The following is a 27,540-nucleotide window of genomic DNA, read 5'->3' as shown; positions in this document are numbered from 1 at the left end:
CCCAATGTCGCCGCCACCTACCTACACTTATTAACCCCTAATCTGCTGCCCCCAACATCGCCACCACCTACATTATATTTATTAACCCCTAATCTGCCGTCCCCAATGTTGCCGCCACCTACCTACACTTATTAACCCCTAATCTGCTGCCACCAACATCGCCGCCACCTACATTATATTTATTAACCCCTAATCTGCCACCCCCAATGTCGCCGCCACCTACCTACACTTATTAACCCCTAATCTGCTGCCCCCAACATCGCCGCCACCTACATTATATTTATTAACCCCTAATCTGCCGCCCCCAACGTTGCCGCCACTATTCTAAATTTATTAACCCCTAAACCTAAGTCTAACCCTAACCCTAACCCCCCCTAATTTAAATATAATTTAAATAAATCTAAATAAAATTCCTATCATTAAATTATTCCTATTTAAAACTAAATACTTATAAAATAAACCCTAAGCTAGCTACAATATAACTAATAGTTACATTGTAGCTAGCTTAGGTTTTATTTTTATTTTACAGGCAAGTTTGTATTTATTTTAACTAGGTAGAATAGTTACTAAATAGTTATTAACTATTTAATAACTACCTAGCTAAAATAAAGACAAATTGACTTGTAAAATAAAACCTAACCTAAGTTACACTAACACCTAACACTACCCTATAATTAAATTAATTCCCTAAATTAAATAAAATTAAATACAATTAAATAAAATTAGCTAAAGTACAACAAAAAAACAAAAGACTAAATTACAGAAAATAATAAACAAATTACAAGATTTTTAAACTAATTACACCTAATCTAATCCCCCTAACAAAATAAAAAAGCCCCCCCAAAATAAAAAAAGCCCTACCCTACACTAAATTACAAATAGCCCTTAAAAGGGCCTTTTGGGGGGCATTGCCCCAAAGTAATCAGCTCTTTTACCTGTAAAAAAAATTACAAATCCCCCCCAACATTAAAACCCACCACCCACACAACCAACCCTACTCTAAAACCCACCCAATACCCCCTTAAAAAAAACTAACACTAGCCCCTTGAAGATCACCTTACCGGGAGAAGCCTTCATCCAACCGGCCGAAGTCCTCAACGAAGCCGGGAGAAGTCTTCATCCAAGCCGGGCGAAGTGGTCCTCCAGACGGGCAGAAGTCTTCATCCAGACGGCATCTTCTATCTGCATCCATCCGGCGCGGAGCGGGTCCATCTTCAAGACATCCAACGCGGAGCATCCTCTTCATCCGACGGCTAACACTGAATGAAGGTTCCTTTAAATGATGTCATCCAAGATGCGGTCCCTTCAATTCCGATTGGCTGATAGAATTCTATCAGTCAATCGGAATTAAGGTAGAAAAAATCCTAGCCAATAGAATGCAATGGAACAGCCAATAGAATGCCAGCTCAATCCTATTGGCTGATTGGATCAGCCAATAGGATTGAACTTCAATCCTATTGGCTGATTGCATCAGCCAATAGGATTTTTCTACCTTAATTCTGATTGGCTGATAGAATTCTATCGGAATTGAAGGGATGCCATCAAACCAAGTCTGCATTCCTCTGAGGAAGAAGGAAATTATTTTTTATCCTTTGAAACGAGTCAGGCCTTTGTTACTTTTTATACAGGACTATTGGGTAACCGTTACTTGTGTACCGTCTTTTTACTTATACTGCACTATATGCAGACTTGGTTTCTGTAACCATTACATACAGACTTGATTTTTGTACCCTTTTGTATACATCATCCACCGCATTTGAACTAGATGGAATGACTGATTTTATGCCTTAAACATACCTCATATAGTTTGAGGTTATAACATGTGAGGAGCAACACAGAGGTCACTCTATCAGTCTGTATCTACATACTCCAAGAGGTGGATACCACATCTGAGCAACTTTGGAGGAGAGAACTGGATGAGAAATACCCTGTTACTACATACTCCAAAAGGTGGTTGAAATTACAAAAGACATCCTTCAGCATATTAGACACATCTGTAACGGAACCCTATTAACCCCATGCAGTGTGGCAACTTAGCTTATCAGATTGAGGTAGATTCTGATAAGGGGACACACATTATCAGAAAGTCATAAGTGGACTTTTTACCTAATTTCATATTTTAAGTGTTTTTTAACTGTATGTGTTTTAAGTGTTATTTGTTTTAGAATAGAATTTTTGAAGCGCTGTTTCCACTTGTACATATATATATATATATATATATATATATAAAATATATATACACACACACAGTATATATACACACACATACATATACATATTAAGACATTTATATGTATGTATTTCTATGTTAAAGCCATTTGCTTGCCTTTTTTTCTAACACCTGAGACTTTAATAAAAAAAATTGCTTTTTTTTTTTAATCATTTTTATTAGATAGTGTTATTATGAGTGTAACTGCTCTTTAAAATGCATTTTTGATGTGTTCTGCTATACTTTTTTGTTTGGCGAAACACTTAACCATTCTAGTGTAAATCACAATTGCACTCAAGAGATCACGTTTACTTTGAACTTGTAATACGAGCGGTAAACCGACACATGCAAACACCAGATATAGACCCCTTTTCGCTCATGTGTAACTTTAATATATATATTATTTGAGAAAAAGCTACAGATTAAATGTCAATTCTATAACTGAACAGAAGATGGCAGCAGAGATAAATCTAACTGATTGACTGTTGATAACTCAATATTACAGACCCTGGCAGACGATACAAATGCTATTTTCACAGAAAACAGCCCTTTCACCCACTCTCAAGAATTGAACTTATATGGAGCAGCAGTGAATACTTAGGGGCCTATTTATCAAAGTGTCAACTATGTTGCATTCACCGGCGTCAATACGCTCGCCAGACATCGCTTACGCAGACCTGAATACTATCTTCTTTTTTATCAAAAAAGCCGTCAAAAACATGCGCGTCAAGTACGGTGTTGCGGTTATACGGGTTTTTCCCAACTTTATTTTTACCATTTCATTACTGTCCATGAACAAAGCACATTTCCTCTAAAGCTAATCTTTTATTTTTCATCTGTTAATGTCCAAGAAATAGATTGATTTATACCTCAACAAACAATATCTCATAGAAAGTTATTTTTATAAGATTTGCTATATGATACATTCACATACATTAATTTGTGTATTTGTATTTTTAGGAGTCATATTATTTATTTATTTTTTAAATTATTATTAATGCTAGAATTTGTACATATATCCTTGCACATACTTATATATATATATATATCAGGGATAGGCAAGGTGTCCGTACACGGACACTGGTGTCTGTGACTGGCCCTTGCAGTGTCCGCCGCCCATTTTGCTGCGGGGAGGGAGGAGTAGGACAGATGAATGCTGGACCTGACTACTGCTTGACACACGCGGCGCCATGTTTCGCAGGGTTTTGGCCACTCCCACATGATGCCTCTTAGTACTGGGAAAATTACTCTGAGTGAAGTGAGACTTAGAGAGCGGGAAGATTCAAGAAGCAAGCTGCCACTGTGTCCCTGGAGCTTTATATGCAAAAGTAAAGCCCTTTAACCAGCATCTGAGGTTTATTATAAGTAGTATTTAATTAGAAAGAAAATATATACTAAGGTTGTGACTCACAATCTTAGTATATCTTTTATTTCTGGATAAATAATAGGAAAGGGAGAATATGTAGTGTGAATAAAGTTAGTGGCTTGTCAAGAGACTGCTAGTGATATTGGGTGATAAGTTATGGAATAAATAAAGCCTGAGTGAAATACTGGATGTGTATCTATTGCATCTGTATAATAACACCCAGCTCTATACAAAGACACAGTAGTGACACTGGCTCATGGGTATAGCCAGAGGAGGGCTGGTTATAGGGTCAGTGGTATCTGCATCAGTATAATAACACCCAGCACTATATAATGACACAGTAGTGACACTGGCTCATGGGTATAGCCAGAGGAGGGCTGGTTATAGGATCAGTGATATCTGCATCAGTATAATAACACCCAGCACTATATGTGACACTGGCTCATGGGTATAGCCAGAGGAGGGCTGGTTATAGGATCAGTGGTATCTGCATCAGTATAATAACACCCAGCACTATATAATGACACAGTAGTGACACTGGCTCATGGGTATAGCCAGAGGAGGGCTGGTTATAGGATCAGTGATATCTGCATCAGTATAATAACACCCAGCACTACATAATGACACAGTAGTGACACTGGCTCATGGGTATAGCCAGAGGAGGGCTGGTTATAGGGTCAGTGGTATCTGCATCAGTATAATAACACCCAGCACTATATAATGACACAGTAGTGACACTGGCACATGGGTATAGCCAGAGGAGGGCTGGTTATAGGGTCAGTGGTATCTGCATCAGTATAATAACACCCAGCACTATATAATGACACAGTAGTGACACTGGCACATGGGTATAGCCAGAGGAGGGCTGATAATAGGATCAGTGGTATCTGCATCAGTATAATAACACCCAGCACTATATAATGACACAGTAGTGACACTGCACATGGGTATAGCCAGAGGAGGGCTGATAATAGGATCAGTGGTATCTGCATCAGTATAATAACACCCAGCACTATATAATGACACAGTAGTGACACTGGCACATGGGTATAGCCAGAGGAGGGCTGATAATAGGATCAGTGGTATCTGCATCAGTATAATAACACCCAGCACTATATAATGACACAGTAGTGACACTGGCACATGGGTATAGCCAGAGGAGGGCTGATAATAGGATCAGTGGTATCTGCATCAGTATAATAACACCCAGCACTATATAATGACACAGTAGTGACACTGGCACATGGGTATAGCCAGAGGAGGGCTGATAATAGGATCAGTGGTATCTGCATCAGTATAATAACACCCAGCACTATATAATGACAAAGTAGTGACACTGGCTCATGGGTATAGCCAGAAGAGGGCTGGTTATAGGATCAGTGGTATCTGCATCAGTATAATAAAATTCAGCACTATATAATGACACATTAGTGACACTGGCACATGGGTATAGCCAGAGGAGGGCCGATAATAGGATCAGTGGTATCTGCATTAGTATAATAAAATTCAGCACTATATAATGATGTTTTTAATTTGAATTGTACCTTGGTGTCCTTTACTAAGGTCTTTACTTTAGAAAATGTCCGCCACAGCCTTGGTTCGTGCCTATCCCTGATATATATATATATATATATATATATATATATATATATATATATATATATATATATATATAAATACATACATACATACATATACAGTATGTGTGTGTGTGTGTGTGTGTGTGTGTGTTCCGTCAGAAATCTTTAGCAAACATATTTACATGCCCCTAAGTTCCTTTTTTGTTCTAAACAATGTTGTCTGTCATATCTCTCTGTTTATTTATATCACTATATGTATATATTGTAAATGTATTATTATTCTGAGCAGGAATAATTGCGAATATAGCATGTAATCAGAGTATCATATGTATTTATTTGCAATCAATGAATATTTTAAAGGGATAGGAAAGTAAAAATTTAAGTTGCATGATTCAGATAGATTATGTAATTTTAAAACACTTTAAAATTCACTTCTATTTTCAAATGTGCTTTGTTCTCTTGGTATCCCTTGCTAGAAAAGAATACGCACATATCCTACACTAGTGGGAGCTAGCTGCTAATTGGTGCCTGCACATATTTGTCTCTTGTGATTGGCTAAATAGATGTGTTCAGCTAGCTGCTAGTAGTGCGATGATGTTTCTTCAACAAAGGATAACAAGAGAATGAAGCAAATTTGATAATAGAAGTAAAGTTGTTTGAAATTGTATCTTCTATCCAAATCATTAAATAATATTTTGGGGTTTCCTGTCCCTTTAAGAGCTGGCCAGTTTTCTCTATGCACCTGTCTAACCCCTCCTGATTGCAATCTAATTTTAAAAACCACTCCTTCACAGGTGTTATAAAATGGGCTGGCATATAAGATGACATTTCTTACTAAAAAGAAATTCAAGAGAAGGAAGAAATACACTGAAAATAGCATGACAGTAAAGTGGCGATTTTAATTTCTGCTGTATCTGAATCATGACAGTTTAATATTATGTGTGCTATCCCTTTGAGCTATCAGCTTAAGATTATATTGAATCAAACATAAATTTGAATTTTAAAATCATTGTCTAAAATATTACACTGTGTCCTAATGTCATCATAAATGTTTATCTTTAATACTAATTTCACATATACATACTTTCAAAGCATAATACACAATGTAACTAATGGCACTTACAAGTTCTGATGAGTGATCAATGACACAAGTATCGAGCAATTTGATTAGTTAGTGATAGTTTATAATGTATATTTGAATCAGATTGGCTGATGCCATAAATCATGTGATTATGCATATTCCAATCAAAAGTGGTGGAAAAATTCACTAGTGTGTGGGTTATTTAGGAGTTTGCATAATTGGTGCAAAAAGTGTCAAATATGGCGCGAAGTGGAGAGTGTGACTTGTATTACATGGCTTAAACATGGTGCACATATATTTTTCCAAAAAATAAAAAGGAAGTTGGCTATATTATGTTGTGTATTTATTTCATTTTTATCTCTATATCTATTAGTGCAACAAGTTTGGGGTAAAACTTTGCACCAAATATGTAGAAATAATATTGTCCCCTTGCTTTGTAATGAGAGACAAAGTTGTAGCATAATCCATAAGTAGTAATGTATTTTTCATTTTTATCCCTATATTTACTAGTGCACCAAATGTGGAGCAATAATATTGTTTGGTTTAGAAAGGGTATACAATTGTAATAAAGTATGTAATATACTTCATTCTCTTGCAGCATTGAACATAAGCTTTCTGTGTTTTGAGACTCCCGTTGAGTTCTATGACATCCGCGACCTCAAGGGTGGCGGATTGAAAACTAAATAAGCTGAGTCGAAAAAGACAGGAGCTTAAATGTAGAATTTTTGATAACTTAGTGAGAGCTTCAAATAGTGTCAAATAGGAGGGCAAATGAACACAATTCCACTCGAATACCACGAGTTTTAAACTCGTAACGATCTGCGTCGGATTGAGATTGCGGGATCATATTTTTTGATAACTACGTTGGATCAATCTTGCGACAAATACGCTGCGGAATTCCAGCAAATTTTTAGTTGACGCTTTGATAAATAGGCCCCTTAGAATCACTCTGGAACTGGGGGGCACTGACATATCTGGTGATTCCTGCTAATATGCCAGAAGCAGTAATGACAGAAAAATATCTCACTAGAACTATTATCCATGTTTTGTTCTCTTACTATCCTTTGTTGAAGAGTGAACCTTGGTAGGAGCTTAGCGGTGTGCTCGTGTTTTCAGCAGTCCATCGCAGCAGACTATATAAACACTGCTATAAACATTGTTGTAACCACTGTTGCCAAATGGCTGAAGACACGTGCATGCTCCATGGCTAACCTAGGATTACTCTTTAACAAAGGTTACTGAGGACTAATGAAACTACTGTATTGTACTCAATGTGCTAGATTCAGCAGTGCAGTAGGCCTTGTTATTAAAGCAAGATCATGTTAAAATTAATTAAAGGGACATTAAACACTAAATAATTGCTAAATAGACATGTAGATGTATTTTTTAACGTCTCATTAGCTGTTTAAACATTGACAAAATAAGTGTAAAGTTTGTGTCTATAAAACAATGGGAGCTGCCATGTTGTATCTTAGGTTAACTTCTTTGCTGTGGCCAAATAGGGACAGTTATAAATAGGTCACTAGAGTGTGCAACCAATGGCTGTGTTGTGCAATTCAATTTCTAAAAGGAACTGAAAAGCTCACAATTTAAGAATGGAATTCCTTGACAAAATAAATAATGAAAGTATATTGCAGGGTTTATATATATATATATATATATATATATATATATATATATATATATATATATATATATATATATATATATATTTATATTTATATTTATATACACATACATGATTTATCATTTTATATTACCATCTCAAAGTGTTTAATATCCCTTTAAGTCTAGGTTGGTTCCTTCAAAATAGGGGAACTGGTGGCTGGAGTTTGAATATTATTAAAAACAACTGTAGCAAATAAGGTGTTAACCTGTTCTAATAACGTTCAGAGTCTGCTGATATGTTAATCTATCGGAAGACTGCAGAAAAATCTAATTACAAGTTGGTTACTGTTCCTTTTTAAGTTTCCTTCTCTGCTCAGGCAAATTAGGGACAGTTATAAGTTGGTCACTAGAGTGTGCAACCAATGACTGTGTGGAATATAGTTATGTCTGGCGACTGCACTTCCATTTTCAACTGTAATTGAAAAGCCCAGATATTTCAGAATCAAATTACAGGAAAAGGGGACAAAATAGATGTGTTTAAATTGAGCAGATATCGTTTTCTGTAAGAATTATACTTTGTCCAAAGAGGCAAAAAAAAGCAAAATATGTAACCTAGGTTGTCACAATTTACCAAAACCAACTCTTTGTTTTGCAGCATATCCCGGTTACAGAATTTGCTTTTGGGGCTCTCTAAGTAGTGTGGGACAAGCACAATTTTATGCAAAACCCTATACCATTAACCCTTCATAGTGATATCAACTGCTTTCAAGGTAAAATTTGTGTTTCTAAAATTCTTTGTGGGATCTCGCAGTACTGATGAAACCTCTTTAGTTCATCCTAAGAGAGAAGAAACCCCTTCAATTTTTCTAACGTATAAAAATATCAGAAGCAAGTTCGAAACATATTTATCTTAAGTGTTTAACAAAAGCTAGGATTTACCATCACTAAAAATCAAGTGGGGTTTCATTGATCAAACGTGTACAAAAGGGTGCTAAACTCTCCCTTTCTGTGCCGTTACACAGCGCTAAATTCAGCGGCTCCAGTCACCCACGGCACAATAATCTTCTACCAATCAGGTGCCGCTTGCACCTCTGAACCAATAGTGGTGCGTGCATACAGAACACGGTCAGTTGACACGCACGGCTATTGGTTCAGAGTTGCAAACGTCACCTCATTGAAGGAGATCATTGTGCCGTGGGCCGCTAAATTTAGCGCTGTGCAACGGCACAGAAAGGGTGAGTTTAGCACCCTTTTTTACACGGTTGATCAATAAAACTCCCCTTGATTTTTAGTGATGGTAAATCCTAACGTTTGGATTTACCATCACTTTAAAAAACAAAAAAAATTTTGGGTGATATTTAATTGTTATTTTTTTAAAACCTTTTCTTTCTGTGTAAGCACCATTCTTTTGGCATTTATATTGTGTTAAAAGTGCACCATACCCGTGGCCCATCGCTCCGTTAGCCGGCTTGATTATGAATGTTTTTTGCCTTCTTTTCTTCTTTAATTCTTTGACGTAGGTTTGGAATTGGGTGTATTCCGCTGGAAATATCCAGGTTCGCGGAATAAAGCTATATTCATGAGGTTGACATTTGATCATTCTATAAAGAAAAATAAAGATTAGATTAAATTACAATGTTTATTACATGATCAGGTTTTGACTAGGCTGTAAGACAGAAAACTATCAACCTAGGGCAGCACCCCCCCCCCCCAGATGTCCCTATTTAAGAGGGATAGTCCCTGATTCTGAGCTCTGTCCCACTATCTCTATAGACAGCCATATGTCTCTATTTTATGACACGCCACATCCTCACCCACAGACTGTTCTGGCCCCTCCCCCTCCTGCCATAGCTCCACCCACAATAGCGGACCTCTGGGAAGTGCCCCCTCTTATAACAATTTTCTGGAGACAACACTGTATTTTTTTTTTATCATATTAAAAGTGGGAATTAAATGCAGAAAAACACTGAGCTATATATGAGAGCAAATTTTCATCTAAAACAGTCAAATTACTCACACCAAGGCCCCAGTTGAAACACTGTAATCACTGGTAATATGTAGTTTATGAAATTATCTTGTTTATTAGTAAAAAATTGCACTAAATCTTCTATATTTTATACATTTATTTTAATAACAAATAGATTACTTACTTGGTCATATTTCTTGACAAACAATCCTTTCTACAGATTTCTCCCATACCCGGGAAATGGTTTATTCTCTAAAAAAAAGTTACAATAAGTAAATTAGTTATAAATTAGAAATATGTTTGCTACATTAAAAAAACTTTTGCTACTCAGCATCCTTATGTGTAAATCACATTTTATTTTATAATTGATTATATAACTACAGTAATCTGTCCTGTAGCTTGTCTTTATTAAAGGGACACTGTCCTATAAAATTGTATTCCCTTTACCATGTTCCCAATTATATTTGTTACAGAAAGAACGAGAAATTGTTCCTTTGTATTTATTTTGTACATGAAATAGCTATTTTTGATCATTGAATCCACAACCCATTGTTCTCAAGAACATACTTATTTAAATGGGCTGAGCTTGCAATAAGATCAGACCTGCTAATCTTATATTTCTCTCTATACACAAATACCTCAATATCTTACCATATCTCTCTGTCTATGCACATCAAATACTTAGAGCAGGGATAGGGAACCCTGGCCCTCCAGATGTTTCAGAACTACATTACCCATGAAGCTTAGGCAATCTGAAGTCCAGTTGAGCATCATGGGAAATGTAGTTCTGAAACATCTGGAGGGCCAAGGTTCCCCATCCCTGACTTAGAGCATTTGAAAATCAAAATGTTTGTAACTATCTCTCCCACCCCCACTGGAAACATAATTGCTACTTGCTGCCTCTTGTTTACATAGTTTTTCTGCAGAAAATATAATAATATGTATATGTTCTGTATAGGTGATGGTTTCAACAGGCAAAGCAGCTATCTCAAATAAAAAAATAAAGGTGAAGAATATATTTGTAAACAATGTAAAGTGCTCCACCAGGTAAAATGCATAATTGGGAACTCATTAAAGTGGAGAAACATTTACCGTACAATGTCCTTTTAAAGGGACACAAAAGTGCAAAAAATAAATATTATCTAATCTCTTAGATAATTTTATTATTGCACTGTTGGCTGCATATAGCTGAGCTTAACACCTGCAAAGGAATTAAACACATAGTTAAAAGGACAATAACACCTGGGGCGCGATCCAATATACGGCGTAGTTTGCGGCGCAAGCGAGGGAACCCGCGTCGCCCGCAGTTTCAGCTCGCATCTCGAGCTATCCAATATACGGCGCCGTCAGATGCTAACGTGCCGTAAGTCGGATACACCAGCGATGTCCAGAAATCTGCGCAAGTACAAATTTCTGGCGTCGCCAGTGACTTGCGCCACGTTAGAAACTGCCGGCGCCTACAAAACCTGACTAAAGTATGAAATCACCCGCACTGTCTAACACGCCTCCCTAACATAGCCCGACACGTCTAACACGCCTCCCTAACATAGCCCGACAAGTCTAACCCTCTATCCGCTATCCCCCCTCACTAGCCTAACAATAAAATATGTATTAACCCCTAAACCGCCGCTCCCAAACCCCGCCGCAACCTAATAAAGTTATTAATCCCTAAACCGCCGCCAGCTATATTAAATCTATAACCCCTTAAAGTGAGCCCCTAACACCGCCGCCATCTACCTTACCTACCCCCTAAAGTGAGCCCCTACGCCGCCGCTATCTATTTTAAAATTATTAACCCCTAATCTAATCCCCCTACCCCGCCGCCATCTATATTAAATTATTTAACCCCTAAAATACTAAACTATCCCTACCACTAAACCTAAGTCTAACCCTACAAATAGCTCTGAAAAGGGCTTTTTGCGTGGCATTGCCCCAAAGTAACAGCTCTTTTGCCAGCCCTTAAAAGGGCTTTTTGCGGGGCATGCCCCAAAGAATTCAGCTCTTTTGCCAGCCCTTAAAAGGGCTTTTGGCGGGGCTTTGTCACAAAGTAAACTGCTCTTTTGCCTACAATCTACATCCCCCTACACCGCGGCCACCTATAATAAATGTATTAACCCCTAATCTAATCCCCCTACACCGCCGCTAGCTATATTAACTATATTAACCCTAATTATATTAGGGTTAATATAGTTAATATAGTTACTATAGTATTTATATTAACTCTATTAACTCTATCTAACCCTAACACCCCTAACTAAATTCTTATTAAATAAATCTAATTTATATTATAAACTAAAATATTCCTATTTAAATCTAAATACTTACCTATAAAATAAACCCTAAGATAGCTACAATATAATTAATAATTACATTGTAGCTATGTTAGGGTTTATATTTATTTTACAGGTAAATTGTTAATTATTTTAACTAGGTATAATAGCTATTAAATAGTTATTAACTATTTAATAGCTACCTAGTTAAAATAATCACCCAATTACCTGTAAAATAAATCCTAACCTAAGTTACAAATACACCTACACTATCAATAAATTAAATAAACTACAAATATCTATCTAAAAATACAATTAAATAAACTAAACTACAAAAAAAAAAAAAAAAATTACAAGATTTTTAAGCTAATTACACCTATTCTAAGCCCCCTAATAAAATAATAAAGCCTCCCCAAATAAAAAAATTTCCCTACCCTATTCTAAATTTAAAAAAGTTCAAAGCTCTTTTACCTTAGCAGCCCTTAAAAGGGCCTTTTGTGGGGGCATGCCCCAAAGAAAACTGCTCTTTTGCCTGAAAAAAAAAACACAATACCACCCCCCAACATTACAACCCACCACCCACATACCCCTAATCTAACCCAAACCCCCCTTAAATAAACCTAACACCACCCCCCTGAAGATCTCCCTACCTTGTCTTCACCACACCGGGCCGAACTCCTCATCCGATCCGGGCGATGTCTTTATCCAAGCCGCAGCAAAGTCTTCTTCCATCCGGCAGCATCTTCCATCAAGCGGCATCTTCAATCTTCATTCGTCGCTCCTCCGACGCGGAGCATCCATCCCGGCCGACGACTGAACGACGAATGAGGTACCTTTAAATGACGTCATCCAAGATGGCGTCCGTCGAATTCCGATTGGCTGATAGGATTCTATCAGCCAATCGGAATTAAGGTAGAAAAATCTGATTGGCTGATTGAATCAGCCAATCAGATTCAAGTTCAATCTGATTGGCTGATTGGTTCAGCCAATCGGATTGAACTTGAATCGGATTGGCTGATTCAATCAGCCAATCAGATTTTTCTACCTTAATTCCAATTGGCTGATAGAATCCTATCAGCCAATCGGAATTCGACGGACGCCATCTTGGATGACGTCATTTAAAGGTACCTCATTCGTCGTTCAGTCGTCGGCCGGGATGGATGCTCTGCGTCGGAGGAGCGACGAATGAAGATTGAAGATGCCGCTTGATGGAAGATGCTGCCGGATGGAAGAAGACTTTGCTGCGGCTTGGATAAAGACATCGCCCGGATCGGATGAGGAGTTCGGCCCGGTGTGGTGAAGACAAGGTAGGGAGATCTTCAGGGGGGTAGTGTTTTAAGGGCTGCTAAGGTAAAAGAGCTTTGAACTTTTTTTAATTTAGAATAGGGTAGGGAATTTTTTTTATTTGGGGGGGCTTTATTATTTTATTAGGGGGCTTAGAATAGGTGTAATTAGCTTAAAAATCTTGTATTTTTTTTATTTTTTGTAATTTAGTGTTTGTTTGTTTTTTTGTAATTTAGTTTAGTTTATTTAATTGTATTTTTAGATAGATATTTGTAGTTTATTTAATTTATTGATAGTGTAGGTGTATTTGTAACTTAGGTTAGGATTTATTTTACAGGTAATTGGGTAATTATTTTAACTAGGTAGCTATTAAATAGTTAATAACTATTTAATAGCTATTATACCTAGTTAAAATAATTAACAATTTACCTGTAAAATAAATATAAACCCTAACATAGCTACAATGTAATTATTAATTATATTGTAGCTATCTTAGGGTTTATTTTATAGGTAAGTATTTAAATAGGAATATTTTCGTTTATAATATAAATTAGATTTATTTAATAAGAATTTAGTTAGGGGTGTTAGGGTTAGATAGAGTTAATATAGTTAATATAAATACTATAGTAACTATATTAACTATATTAACCCTAATATAATTAGGGTTAATATAGTTAATATATATAATGTAATAACTATATTAACTATAATATACTTAGGGTTAATATAGATAATATAGCTGGCGGCGGGGTAGGTAGATTAAATTAGGGGTTAATAATTTTAATATAGATGGCGGCGGTGTAAGGGGCTTACATTAGGGGTTAATACCATTAATATAGGTGGCGGCGGTGTAGGGAGGGCAGGTTATAGGGCAAAAGAGCTGTTAACTTTGGGGCAAAGCCCCGCAAAAGGCCCTTTTAAGGGCTGGTAATAGAGCTTATTACTTTATGGATATTAGATTAGGGGTTAATAATATTAATATAGCTGGCGGTGGTGTAAGGGGTCAGATTAGGGGATAGATCAGTTAGATGGTGGCGGTTTTAGGGGCTCACAGTAGGGGATAGATCAGTTAGATGGTGGCGGTTTTAGGGGCTCACAGTAGGGGGTTAGTTTATGTAGATGGCGGCGGTTTAGGGGTTAAATACTTTATTAGGGATTGCGGCGGGGGATCGCGGTTGACAGGTAGATAGACATTGCGCATGCGTTAGGTGTTAGGTTTTATTTAGCAGATCGCGGTTGACAGCTAGATAGACATTGCGCATGCGTTAGGTGTTAGGTTTTATTTAGCAGCTAGTTTAGGGAGTTACGGGGCTCCAATAGTCAGCGTAAGGCTTCTTAAGGCTGCTTTTTGTGGCGAGGTGAAAATGGAGTAAAATTTCTCCATTTTCGCCACGTAAGTCCTTACGCTGTATATTGGATACCAAACTGCGCTGGTTTGGTATACCTGCCTATGGCCCAAAAAACTACGGGCGACGGCAGAAATATACGCGTAACTTCTAGGTTACGCCGTATATGTGATACCAAACCAGCGCAAATATTGGCGTCGCCAGCTTTTGCGGGCGACGATTTTTATCGGATCGAGCCCCTAGAGTCCAATTCTATAACTCTCTGGGCTTGTGAGATTATTTAAGAATGCTCGCCAGTACTTCTATTTCCCTGGTGGAATTGTATAAAGTCACTTTTTAGCCAGAAAACAGGGTGTCTCACTAAGGGGCGTATACTGCATTTTCTTATAGGAAGGAAATTAATACATTACAAAAGTGCACAATAAAAATCGTAATTTAAAAATTATACAAAATGAGTAATTGAACCATTCACACAAAAATACACAGAAATAAATTGTATTGTTAAGGTGCATCACAAATTGTAACAGAATTGTTCGTTAGAAATCGCATTTTATCAGAAATGTAAAATTCGTATGTAGATTACACAGGAATAAATATTATTAAATATGCAGAGAGTACATTGTAATTTAAGTATTCTGGAGGTGCAAAAAATACAAAGAAATTCATACTTATAAGTACAAAATACAAAACGTAATTGTTGTTTTTTTGTAAAATGGGCTGGACATGGGCATTACACCCCATCGCTATTAACTCTTTACTCTAGTGACCCCTAATTCACCACAACCTGCTACTCTTTTAACCCCACTACTCTATTAACCCTATTAACCCCTAATTTGCCACATCCTCATATCAAACTACCCTGCTACATTGTTAACCCATAAACCACTACACACCCCATCGCAGTAAACTCCCTACACTAATTAACCCCTAAACCACCACACTCCTCTTAATAAAGGGCTCTTAGGTTAGGGGTCTTGGGGGTTAGCTGTTAGAAGGTTAAGTAGAGCAGGAAGTTGTTTCTGTGGGGGTAGTGTCGGTTTAGGGGTTAAGTAGAATAGGGAGGTCATTGCAATGGGGGTTGTGGCGGTTTAGGGGTTATTAGTGTAGGGTGTTTATTGTGATGGGGTGTGGCGGTTTAGGGGTTAATAGTGTACAAGTTTAAAAGAGTAGGGAGATGTGGCAGTTGAGGGGTTATTAGAGTAGAGGGCTTATTGCAATGAGGGTTAACGCGCAAGTATAGGTATTAGATTGTTTTAACATTGCTACTCCATTGAATTCAATAGGGTTACTGTGATATCACAAACGTGATATCCTGTGGTTAACCATTTGCATTGCGTAGGGTTTCGTGCAAGCGCAAAATTGTTACTTTCATCTACCCGATGAACGCGAAAAGTTAACTTCTAGCAATTTTAACGATCGAGCGGGAGAAGAAATTACTGCTCCACTTGTCATCTAGCTCTATCTGTTTAAAGGGACAGTCTATTGTAAATCTGTTTTCCCTTAATGTGATTCCAATTACTTGTTAGACCAGCTGCACAATATAAAATGTAAGGGAAATTGCTACCTTAGCTTTATTTTTTTACATGAAATATTTGTTTTGCTCTTTGAAAGCACAACTCATTAAATGGGCTGAGCTTGCAGGAAGATCAGTCCTCCTTATCTTATCACTCTATAAACCCAAAGGCTTCCTTATCTTCTCTCTGCCTGTATATACCAATTTCAATATTTATGGCCCAATGATGTAGAACTCTCTGCTCTAAGAAGACTCATCGGTACTGCAAGGTCCCTCAAATAATTTATGAAAAGTAGATTTTAGCTTAAAGGGATATTCAAAAAATTAGCCAAAATTAAACTTTCATTATTCAGATAGAGCATGCAATTTTAAATAACTTTCCAATTTACTTCCATTAAAAAAAGTGCACAGTCTTTTTATATTTAAACTTTTTGAGTCACCAGCTCCTACTGAGCATGTGCAAGAATTCACAGAATAAGCGTATATGCATTTGTGATTGGCTGATGGCTGTCACATGGTACGTGTATGCATTTGTGATTAGCTGATGGCTGTCACATGGTACAGGGGGAGTGGAAATAGACATAATTTTTAAAATTGCCAGAAAAAAAAAATACTACTATTCATTTGAAGTTCAGACTAAGTGCTATTGCATTGTCTTGATATCTTGCATTTGTTGATTATGCAAATCTACTGTATTGACTGGTCCTGGGTTCTGTATGTGAAGGAGAGACCCTTACATTACATTATAAGGTCTAACAAAATCCAAAATATTTTAAATAATTCTCTCCATGAGTTTTTGATCATCTACTACAGTATTGACAATTTCAGTATAGGTGGTAGTTTCAACTGACAAAGACAACTATTTCACATGACAAAATTAAGGTAACGCCTGTATTTGTAAACAAGTTAATACACTCCAGCAGGTTAAATGAATAATTGGGAACACAATGAAGGGGGGGAAATTTATATTTCACTGTCTCTTTAAGTCCTACAAAAAGATGAAGAGAACAAGTAAAGTGCACTCCGGAACCACAATCCTTTCCGCTCCAGAGCAGAACAAGGCTACATCCAACTACTGTTCTTGGTTAGCTGACTGGACGGGTTTCAGAATACTGCAATGCGTGTGACTCCCAGGCAGGACTTTACCTATGTGTTTACCCACTTTTAGCATGAAGCAAAGTTGATAACAGAAGTAAACTGGAAAGTTGTTAAAAATTGTAAGCTCTATATAAAAATGGGTTTCATGTCCCTTTAAAAAAACGATATACTCACGAAAGCAGCCAATATTATAGCTCACTGTATTCAAAAATTATGCAGGAACACCCTTTTAAATGGGCTGGTCCCTCTTGCTTCCATCCCCTATGATTTCTGCTGCTGTATCTTGTTTAGATGGTTCTTCTATAGCCAAATACAGCAGTATTGAAATTGTCAGTATAGTAGGTGGTTTCAAAGGGGAAAAACAGCTGATTCAAATGACAAAGAAAAGTTAAAGGGACACTGAACCCACATTTTTTCTTTTGTGATTCAGATAGAGCATGCCATTTTAAGCAACTTCTAATTTACTCCTATTATCAAATTTTATTTATTCTCTTGGTATCTTTATTTAAAAAGTAAGAATGTAAGTTTAGGTGCCGGACCATTTTTGGTGAACAACCTGGGTTGTTCTTGCTGATTGGTGGATAAATCCACCCACCAATAAACAAGTGCTGTCCAGGGTCCTAAACCACAAAAATAGCTTAGATGCCTTATTTTTCAAATAAAGAGAGCAAGAGAACAAAGATAAATTGATAATAGGAGTAAATTAGAAAGTTGCTTAAAATTGCATGCTCTATCTGAATCATGAAAGAAAACATTTGGGTTCAGTGTCTCTTTAAAAAGGCTATCTATTATAGAGGTTTATACATTCTAGCACAGGGTTCTTCCAACCACGGGTCGGGACCCATTACTGGGTCGCAATACCATGTTTACTGGGTCGCGACCTGTGTGTGTGTTGTAGGAGAGTGTGTGTGTTGTATGAGAGTGTGTGGTATATGTGTGTTGTATGAGAGTATGTGTGGTATATGTGTGTGTTGTATGAGAGTATGTGTGGTATATGTGTGATATATGTGTGTTGTATGAGAGTATGTGTGGTGTGTGTATTGTATGAGAGTGTGTGTGTTGTATGAGAGTGTGTTGTGGTGTGCGTTGTGGTATGTGTTGTATGAAAGTGTATGTGGTGTGTTGTATGAGTATGTGTGTTGTATGAGAGTGTGTGTTGTATGAGAGTGTGTGTTTGTGTGTTATATGAGTATGTGTGTTATATGAATGTTATATGAGTGTGTGTGTTGTATGAGAGTGTGTGTTTGTGTGTTATATGAGTATGTGTGTTATATGTGTGTGTGTGTTGTATGATAGTGTGTGTTGTGTGAGAGTGTGTGGTGTGTGTTATATGAGTATGTGTGTTATATGAGTGTGTGTGTTGTGTGAGAGTGTGTGGTGTGTGTTATATGAGTATGTGTGTTATATATGAGTGTGTGTGTTGTGTGAGAGTGTGTGGTGTGTGTGGTGTGTGTTATATAAGGATGTGTGTTATATGAGTGTGTGTGTTGTATGAGAGTGTGTGGTGTGTGTTATATGAGTATGTGTGTTATATGAGTGTGTGTGTTATATGAGTGTGTGTGTTGTGAGAGAGTGTGTTGTGTGAGAGAGTGTAGTGTGTGAGAGAGTGTAGTGTGTGAGAGAGTGTAGTGTGTGAGAGAGTGTGGTGTGTGAGAGAGTGTGGTGTGTGAGAGAGTGTGGTGTGTGAGAGAGTGTGGTGTGTGAGAGAGTGTGTTGTGTGAGAGTGTGTATTGTATGATTGAGTGTGGTGTGTGAGAGTGTGTATTGTATGATTGAGTGTGGTGTGTGAGAGTGTGTATTGTATGATTGAGTGTGGTGTGTGAGAGTGTGTATTGTATGATTGAGTGTGGTGTGTGAGAGTGTGTATTGTATGATTGAGTGTGGTGTGTGAGAGTGTGTATTGTATGATTGAGTGTGGTGTGTGAGAGTGTGTATTGTATGATTGAGTGTGGTGTGTGAGAGTGTGTATTGTATGATTGAGTGTGGTGTGTGAGAGTGTGTATTGTATGATTGAGTGTGGTGTGTGAGAGTGTGTATTGTATGATTGAGTGTGGTGTGTGAGAGTGTGTATTGTATGATTGAGTGTGGTGTGTGAGAGTGTGTATTGTATGATTGAGTGTGGTGTGTGAGAGTGTGTATTGTATGATTGAGTGTGGTGTGTGAGAGTGTGTATTTTATGATTGAGTGTGGTGTGTGAGAGTGTGTATTTTATGAGAGAGTGTGGTGTGTGAGAGTGTGTATTGTATGAGAGAGTGTGGTGTGTGAGAGTGTGTATTGTATGAGAGAGTGTGGTGTGTGAGAGTGTGTATTGTATGAGAGAGTGTGGTGTGTGAGAGTGTGTGTTATATGAGTGTGTGTGTGTGTGAGAGTGTGTATTGTATGAGAGAGTGTGGTGTGTGAGAGTGTGTATTGTATGAGAGAGTGTGGTGTGTGAGAGTGTGTGTTATATGAGTGTGTGTGTGTGTGAGAGTGTGTATTGTATGAGAGAGTGTGGTGTGTGAGAGTGTGTATTGTATGAGAGAGTGTGGTGTGTGAGAGTGTGTATTGTATGAGAGAGTGTGGTGGTTGAGAGTGTGTGTTATATGAGTGTGTGTGTGTGAGAGTGTGTATTGTATGATTGAGTGTGGTGTGTGAGAGTGTGTATTGTATGAGAGAGTGTGGTGTGTGAGAGTGTGTGTTATATGAGTGTGTGTGTGTGTGAGAGTGTGTATTGTATGAGAGAGTGTGGTGTGTGAGAGTGTGTATTGTATGAGAGAGTGTGGTGTGTGAGAGTGTGTATTGTATGAGAGAGTGTGGTGTGTGAGAGTGTGTGTTATATGAGTGTGTGTGTGTGAGAGTGTGTATTGTATGATTGAGTGTGGTGTGTGAGAGTGTGTATTGTATGAGAGAGTGTGGTGTGTGAGAGTGTGTGTTATATGAGTGTGTGTGTGTGAGAGTGTGTGTTATATGAGTGTGTGTGTGTGAGAGTGTGTGTTATATGAGTGTGGTGTGTGAGAGTGTGTGTTATATGAGTGTGTGTGTGTGAGAGTGTGTGTTATTACCTTTTACAACACTTACAAGTTTGACTACAATCAGGAATAAAGTACACACACATTTTAGTCACTTTTGAAAAAAATTGCAGCTATCTTGTACAGAAATGTTCAAACCAAGCATAAAAATAGGGTCGCAAAGGTATCTGGTATCATTACATTGGGTTTTGGGGGGAAAGTTAGAAGAACCCTGCTCTAGCAGATAAAATGGATCCTAAAAGGAAGAATATTTTACAGCACAATGTATATTTAATACTCATTTTTATACTGCAAGAAAAAAAGCTACAACATCTGTTAATCAATGTTTTCATTATGAGTTGATGCAGCATCTAAAACTGCTTATAAATGTTTAATCATGGCACAATCTAATCAGCTATGTATACTCAAATTATTGGTCTTGTTACAAAATGTATCTTCAAAGAGCCATTTTGATGTTCTGTCTTCACACTGTTATTTTATTGTCACTATTTAGTGGTGAAAGTGACAACAAAAATCCCTTTTTATTTTCTAAGTTGCCTGTTTCTTAGTAATGACAGCACCAAACGTATACATCAAATTATCCGCAGTTCATGCAGAGAAATGTGCAAATTACTTTTATAAAATCCAGCAGGGTTTCATCTGAAATAGTAGGATGACTGAGCATTTTCTGATTGGCCTAGATACACCGAGATTTAAAGGGATATGAACCCCAGAAATGTTCTTTTGTGATTCAGATAGAGAATACAATTTTTATAAAGTTTCCAATTTACTTCTATTATCAAATTTGCTTTGTTCCCATGGTATTCTGTGTTGAAGAGAGTCCTAGTTAGGTGTCTGGAGCACCACGTGACAGGAAATAGTGCTGCCATCTAGTGCTCTTGCAAATGAATGACATTCTTGCAAAACTGCTGCCATATAGTGATTCAGACATGTTTAGACTCCTGAGCTTAAATGGACACTAAACCCAATTTTTTTCTTTCAAGATTCGGATAGAGCATGTAATTTTAAGTGGCTTTCTAATTTACTTCTATTATCAATTTGTCTTTGTTCTCTTGCTATCTTTATTTGAAAAAGCAGGAATAAAAGCTTTGGATCCAGACCATTTTAGGTTGAGAACCTGGGTTAGGCTTGCTGATTGGATGGCTAAATGCAGGCACCAATCAGCAAGCCCTAACCAGGGTACTGAACAAAAAATAGGCCGGCTCCAAAGCTTTCATTCCTGCCTTTTCAAATAAAGATAGCAAGAGAACGAAGAAAAATTGATAATAGGAATAAATTAGAAAGCTGCTTAAAATTGCATGCTCTATCTGAATCATGAAAGAAAAAAATTGGGCTCAGTATCCCTTTAAGGCCCTGCCTTTTAACAAAAGGTACCAAGAGAACAAAAAAAGTTTGATAATAGAAGTAAAATAGAAAGTTGTATACATTTGCATGCTCTATCTGAATCATAAGAAAAAAATGTGGGGTTTTATGTCCCTTTAACAAATACAATCTTTATTCAATAATAAAGAAGTAGAACCTGGACAATAGTATTCAATGTTAACCCCTTAATGACCACAGCACTTTTTCATTTTCTGTCCGTTTGGGACCAAGGCTATTTTTACATTTCTGCAGTGTTTGTGTTTAGCTGTAATTTTACTCTTACTCATTTACTGTACCCACACATATTATATACCGTTTTTCTCACCATTAAATGGACTTTCTAAAGATACCATTATTTTCATCATATCTTATAATTTACTATAAAAAAAATTATAAAATATGAGGAAAAATGGAAAAAAACACACTTTTTCTAACTTTGACCCCCAAAATCTGTTACACATCTACAACCACCAAAAAACACCCATGCTAAATAGTTTCTAAATTTTGTCCTGAGTTTAGAAATACCCAATGTTTACATGTTCTTTGCTTTTTTTGCAAGTTATAGGGCCATAAATACAAGTAGCACTTTGCTATTTCCAAACAATTTTTTTTTTTCAAAATTAGCGCTAGTTACATTAAAACACTAATATCTTTCAGGAATCCCTGAATATCCCTTGACATGTATATATTTTTTTTTAGTAGACATCCCAAAGTATTGATCTAGGCCAATTTTTGTATATTTCATACCACCATTTCACCGCCAAATGCGATCAAATACAAAAAATCGTTCACTTTTTCACAAATTTTTTCACAAACTTTCGGTTTCTCACTGAAATTATTTACAAACAACTTGTGCAATTATGGCATAAATGGTTGTAAATTCTTCTCTGGGATCCCCTTTGTTCAGAAATAGCAGACACATTTATGGCTTTGGCGTTGCTTTTTGGTAATTAGAAGGCCGCTAAATGCCGCTGCGCACCACACGTGTATTATGCCCAGAAGTGCAGGGGTTAATTAGGGAGCTTGTAGGGAGCTTGTATGGTTAATTTTAGCTTTAGTGTACTGTAGTAGACAACCCAAAGTATTGATCTAGGCCCATTTTGGTATATTTCATGCCACCATTTTACCGCCAAATGCGATCAAATTAAAAAAAAAACGTTACATTTTTCACAATTTTAGATTTCTCACTGAAATTATTTACAAACAGCTTGTGAAATTATGGCACAAATGGTTGTAAATGCTTATCTGGGATCCCCTTTGTTCAGAAATAGCAGACATATATGACGTTGGCATTGCTTTCTGGTAATTAGAAGGCCGCTAAATGCTGCTGCGCCTCACACGTGTATTATGGCTAGCAGTGAAGGGGTTAATTAGGTAGTTTGTAGGGAGCTTGCAGGGTTAATTTTAGCTTTAGTGTAGAGATCAGATCAGCAGGATCGCTTCCAGCTGCTTTCCAGACCAAGGACGTACGCCACACGTCCTCGGTCATTAACTGTATTTTTTTTGAGGACGTATGGCGTACGTCATTGGTCGTTAAGGGGTTAAAGGGATATTAAAGGGACAGTAATTACAACATTTTTCTGCAGTCTTCTTATAGAGTAACCTAACAGCTGAGAATGAAGAATATTAGAACAGATTCACACCTTGTTTGCTGCAATTGGTTTTCAAATTCTACCCAACAAATTCCTTATTTGGGGAAGCAAAATAAAAAGGTCTCCATTGTTTGGATTCAGCAGAAATGATAAGATAACAGACTGTAAATTAGGGAGGCATATGTGGCAAGTTTATGCTCAGTTTTCAGGACTGGAAAATGCTTAATTTTCAGACTTAAAGGGACATTCTGGTCAAAAACTGAAATGCACATAGAAGAATTACATATTTGAATAAAAACATATTTCCGATATACATATATTGGCAAAAAGGCTTCTAGTAAAAGTTATCACTATTTTAGTTATAGCAGTTTTCTCTGCACGTGCATGTGAAGCATAGCTAGATAATCTCAGTGGGCCAGCATTTTAAATACTGTGTAGAATACAGCAGTGTTAAGTCTAATGTGCACTTCTGCTTTTAACAGAAAATGAAAACCCACAATTTTCAGAATTAAATTATAGGAAAAGGGAGAAAAATAAATAATAAAAGTATATTACAAAGCTGTTTTACAACACGTAAGTAAATACTTTACATAAGAATCTCAAATTGTTTAGTGTCCTTTTAAGATAGCATTGTTGATGATTTTGGAAGTTAATACGATCCTAAATAAAATAAAAAAATATTTCATGTCTGTGATGGTTTGGGAAGTAAAACAACAAACAAATTCAGTTTTACTTTTATGATCATTTTGAAAATCAGAGTGATCTGAAATCACAAATGTGGTTTTTGAGGTCAGTGTGATATAAGACAGCAAATTCTATTTTGCTTCATTGATAATGGTATCGGTTTTTGGATCTGGCTTATGCATAGTTTCTGGGGCATGAGCCAGCACAGCCAGAAAGAGAGACAAAGAAAGACAGACAGACAATATGATATTAAAAACTTAAATTATGCTTACCTGCTAATTTTCTTTTCTTCAGATGGAAAGAGTCCACAGCTGCATTCATTACTTTTGGGAAATTAGAACCTGGCCACCAGGAGGCGGCAAAGACACCCCAGCCAAAGGCTTAAATACTCCTCCCACTTCCCTCATCCCCCAGTCATTCTGCCAAGGAACAAGAAACAGTAGAAGAAACATCAGGGTGAAAAGGTGCCAGAAGAACAAAAATAACAGTCCTCAGCTGCATTCATTACTTTTGGGAAAACAATACCCAAGCTATAGAGGACACTGAATACAACAACGGGAGGGTACAAGAGGCGGCCCATTCTGAGGGCACCTGGCCTGAAAACCCCTACCTGTGATACACCTTTAAGGTATATCCCCTCCCATCTCTCCCATGAATCCTTGCCTGTAAATTGAAGTTACTTGACTTTGATAATTTTGAGTCACTTTCTTTCCTGAACCAGGTCATTTCTTTGCTCTTTATAGGAATTATCATAATATCCTATTTATTTACTTAAGAGTCTCTTAGAATTTAGCCTATGTTTACTACCTGATTACCTTCAAGGGAATACATTGTTACCTCTGCAACGGATCACTACAACCAACTCCGGATCTACTTTCCTCAGAGTTCCGGTAACCAGTCACACTCACACAGGACACCTCTCAAACCGCTCCGGTCTAACTCACATTACTTCCACAGAAGTTAAGGTAATATCTGCTCAAATCTTTATTATCGCAATCTTCAGATTGAGGAGACATACAGACTTAAGGTACTTTAAGCAGTATTTCTTTGCACTGACTTGCATCTACTTTGATTCTCTGTGAAATCCGTTTTTGCAAACTGCCTTGTTTTTTATGCCTTACATCTGCTTATACTCATCAGCCTAAAGGAATGTTTATGCAGAAACAACTTATATATTATAATACCTATCTGAATGGATGTAGCTTGTATATATTTTAGTTTGAGAGTGTGTGAGTGTGTGAAGAAACTCGCTAACACTAAGCTGGAATACCTGCTAATTATCTGCCTGTGATCAGGAGCTGCACATTTCTTAAAATCTGATACCTGTGAACAAACTTATTCCTATACTGACCTATTTGAATCTTACTTACCTCCCTTTTATAAGCAACTCTAAAACAATATATCCTGTGTAATACTCTGTTTGGGAATATCTTTTTATCTCAACGAGTAATTCACTCATATACACTATCAAATGACTCATTGTATATTTCCCAAGTAACACATCCATTGTTCCTTGGCAAGTACTAATTAGGAGCAACAAAACATTTAAAGGAGACTTAAAGGGACAGTCAACCATAGAATTGTTATTGTTTTAAAAGATAGATAATCCCTTTATTACTCATTCCCCAGTTTTGCATAACCAACACAGTTATATTAATGTACTTTTTACCTTTGTGATTACCTTGTATCTAGGAACCTTCTTCCAGCCCCCTGATCACATGACTGTGACTGTTTATTATCTATTGTCTTAAATTTAGCATTGTATTGTGCTAGATCTTAAATAACCCCCTGTGCCTGAACACAGTGTTATCTATATAGCCCATGTGTACTTTCTGTCTCTTTGTGTTGAAAAGAGATTTAAAAAGCATGTGATAAGAGGCAGCCCTCAAAGGCTTAGAAATTAGCATATGAGCCTACCTATGTTTAGTTTAAACTAAGAATACCAAGAGAAAAAAGCACATTTGATGATGAAAGTAAATTGGAAAGTTGATTAAAATTAAAAGTCCTATCTGAATAATGAAAGTTTAATTTATACTTGACTGTCCCTTTAAGGTTTTGTACTGTCACTTTAAACAAGTGCATTACAAACAACAACTTATTTAAAGGAGTCTCAAGGTTTTGCACTGTGACTTTAAACAGGTGCATTACACTACCCAACAAAGCCGAGAACAACCTTAAAAAAAAGGAAAAGTCCCAAGGACACTGACATGCAGATAGTCCACAGCCTTGCTAGAGACCGCAGGAACTAGACTCGACTGAGTCAACAAGCTCCAAGAGACACCGTCCCCAGCAGTCGGTCTCCAAACAAAACACCTCTTACTAAAGAGAGGGAACAAACTACCGTATTCTTCCACAAGAAGAAAAGACACTGAGAAAACATGATTGTACTTGTAAAGCGTGGCAAATCCCCCTTAAGGGACTCAAGGCGCTGCTCATTTTATCAACCTCAAAAGGAGGAAAGGCTGAGTAGAGCTCGCGGGGGATCGAACTTGGAACCCTCAGTTTGCTACAGTGCAGAGTAGCCAGAGTGCATTAGTATGCTAAGCTTAGCTTCCAGCTAGCATAAGGAACTCCAGAAAAAAAACCTAAAAAGAGCACACCGAGTCCTAAATAAAAACACTGAGCAAAAACCTGAGAAACTGGGTCAGGCTAACAGAGACCCAACCAGTCTCATAGAAACAAGGGGAGGCAACGCCCAGACCTCACAATTACAGAAACCATGGGATAAGGCCAGGCATCTGAAACAGAGAGAGGATCATCCCCTAGCAGAGTGCAACCGCACTCTAGAAAGCAACTAAAGATGAAGGTCCCCAAGTTGCAAAAAGGTATCTCAGAATACCGAAATATTCAGAACGAAACCTGCAGCAAGCTCAGATAGGTCTGATGAACAACACCTGAAGCAGAAACACTGCACGCTGCAGTCATCTAAAAATGACTCTGAAACTTAAATACTTGCAGGGCAAGTAGAAAGCAGCTGAAAATAGGATGCTTCAGATTGCTAAGTATCCACTAACCAGCAGATAACATTGCAGGCTATCTAAGAGCTGCCAGTCCTTACCACAAATCTTGAATGTGGAGAAAGGAGAAACCTCAAAAAGGCTTACTGTACCTCGAATGCTCCGAGGACGAAATAGCAGGACCGAATGAAAAACAAAATTTATGCTTACCTGATAAATTTATTTCTCTTGTGGTGTATCCAGTCCACGGATTCATCCATTACTTGTGGGATATTCTCCTTCCCAACAGGGAGCTGCAAGAGGATCACCCACAGCAGAGCTGTCTATATAGCTCCTCCCCTAACTGCCACCTCCCAGTCATTCGACCGAAGACAAGCAAGAAAAAGGAGAAACTATAAGGTGCAGTGGTGACTGTAGTTTAAAAAAAATAAATAAGACCTGCCTTAAAATGACAGGGCAGGTCGTGGACTGGATACACCACAAGAGAAATAAATTTATCAGGTAAGCATAAATTTTGTTTTCTCTTGTAAGGTGTATCCAGTCCACGGATTCATCCATTACTTGTGGGATACCAATACCAAAGCTATAGGACACGGATGAAGGGAGGGACAAGGCA

At 37.4% G+C, this 27,540-nt stretch overlaps 1 protein-coding gene across 1 annotated transcript in view; it reads right to left on the bottom strand.

The window, feature by feature from the left end:
* TTLL7 (tubulin tyrosine ligase like 7) overlaps positions 1-27,540 on the bottom strand; it is a 715,282-nt gene that overhangs the window by 561,677 nt on the left and 126,065 nt on the right. Inside the window, exons 5-6 of the mRNA XM_053693316.1 lie at positions 9,995-10,062; positions 9,287-9,445 (exon numbers count right to left, since the gene is read on the bottom strand). Of these exons, the coding sequence (XP_053549291.1) occupies positions 9,287-9,445; positions 9,995-10,062 (227 nt within the window). The remainder of the gene's footprint in view (positions 1-9,286; positions 9,446-9,994; positions 10,063-27,540) is intronic.

Source organism: Bombina bombina, chromosome 10 (assembly GCF_027579735.1).
Source record: "Bombina bombina isolate aBomBom1 chromosome 10, aBomBom1.pri, whole genome shotgun sequence".
Taxonomy (NCBI): Eukaryota; Metazoa; Chordata; class Amphibia; order Anura; family Bombinatoridae; genus Bombina; species Bombina bombina.
This window is presented reverse-complemented; position numbering and strand designations above follow the sequence as displayed.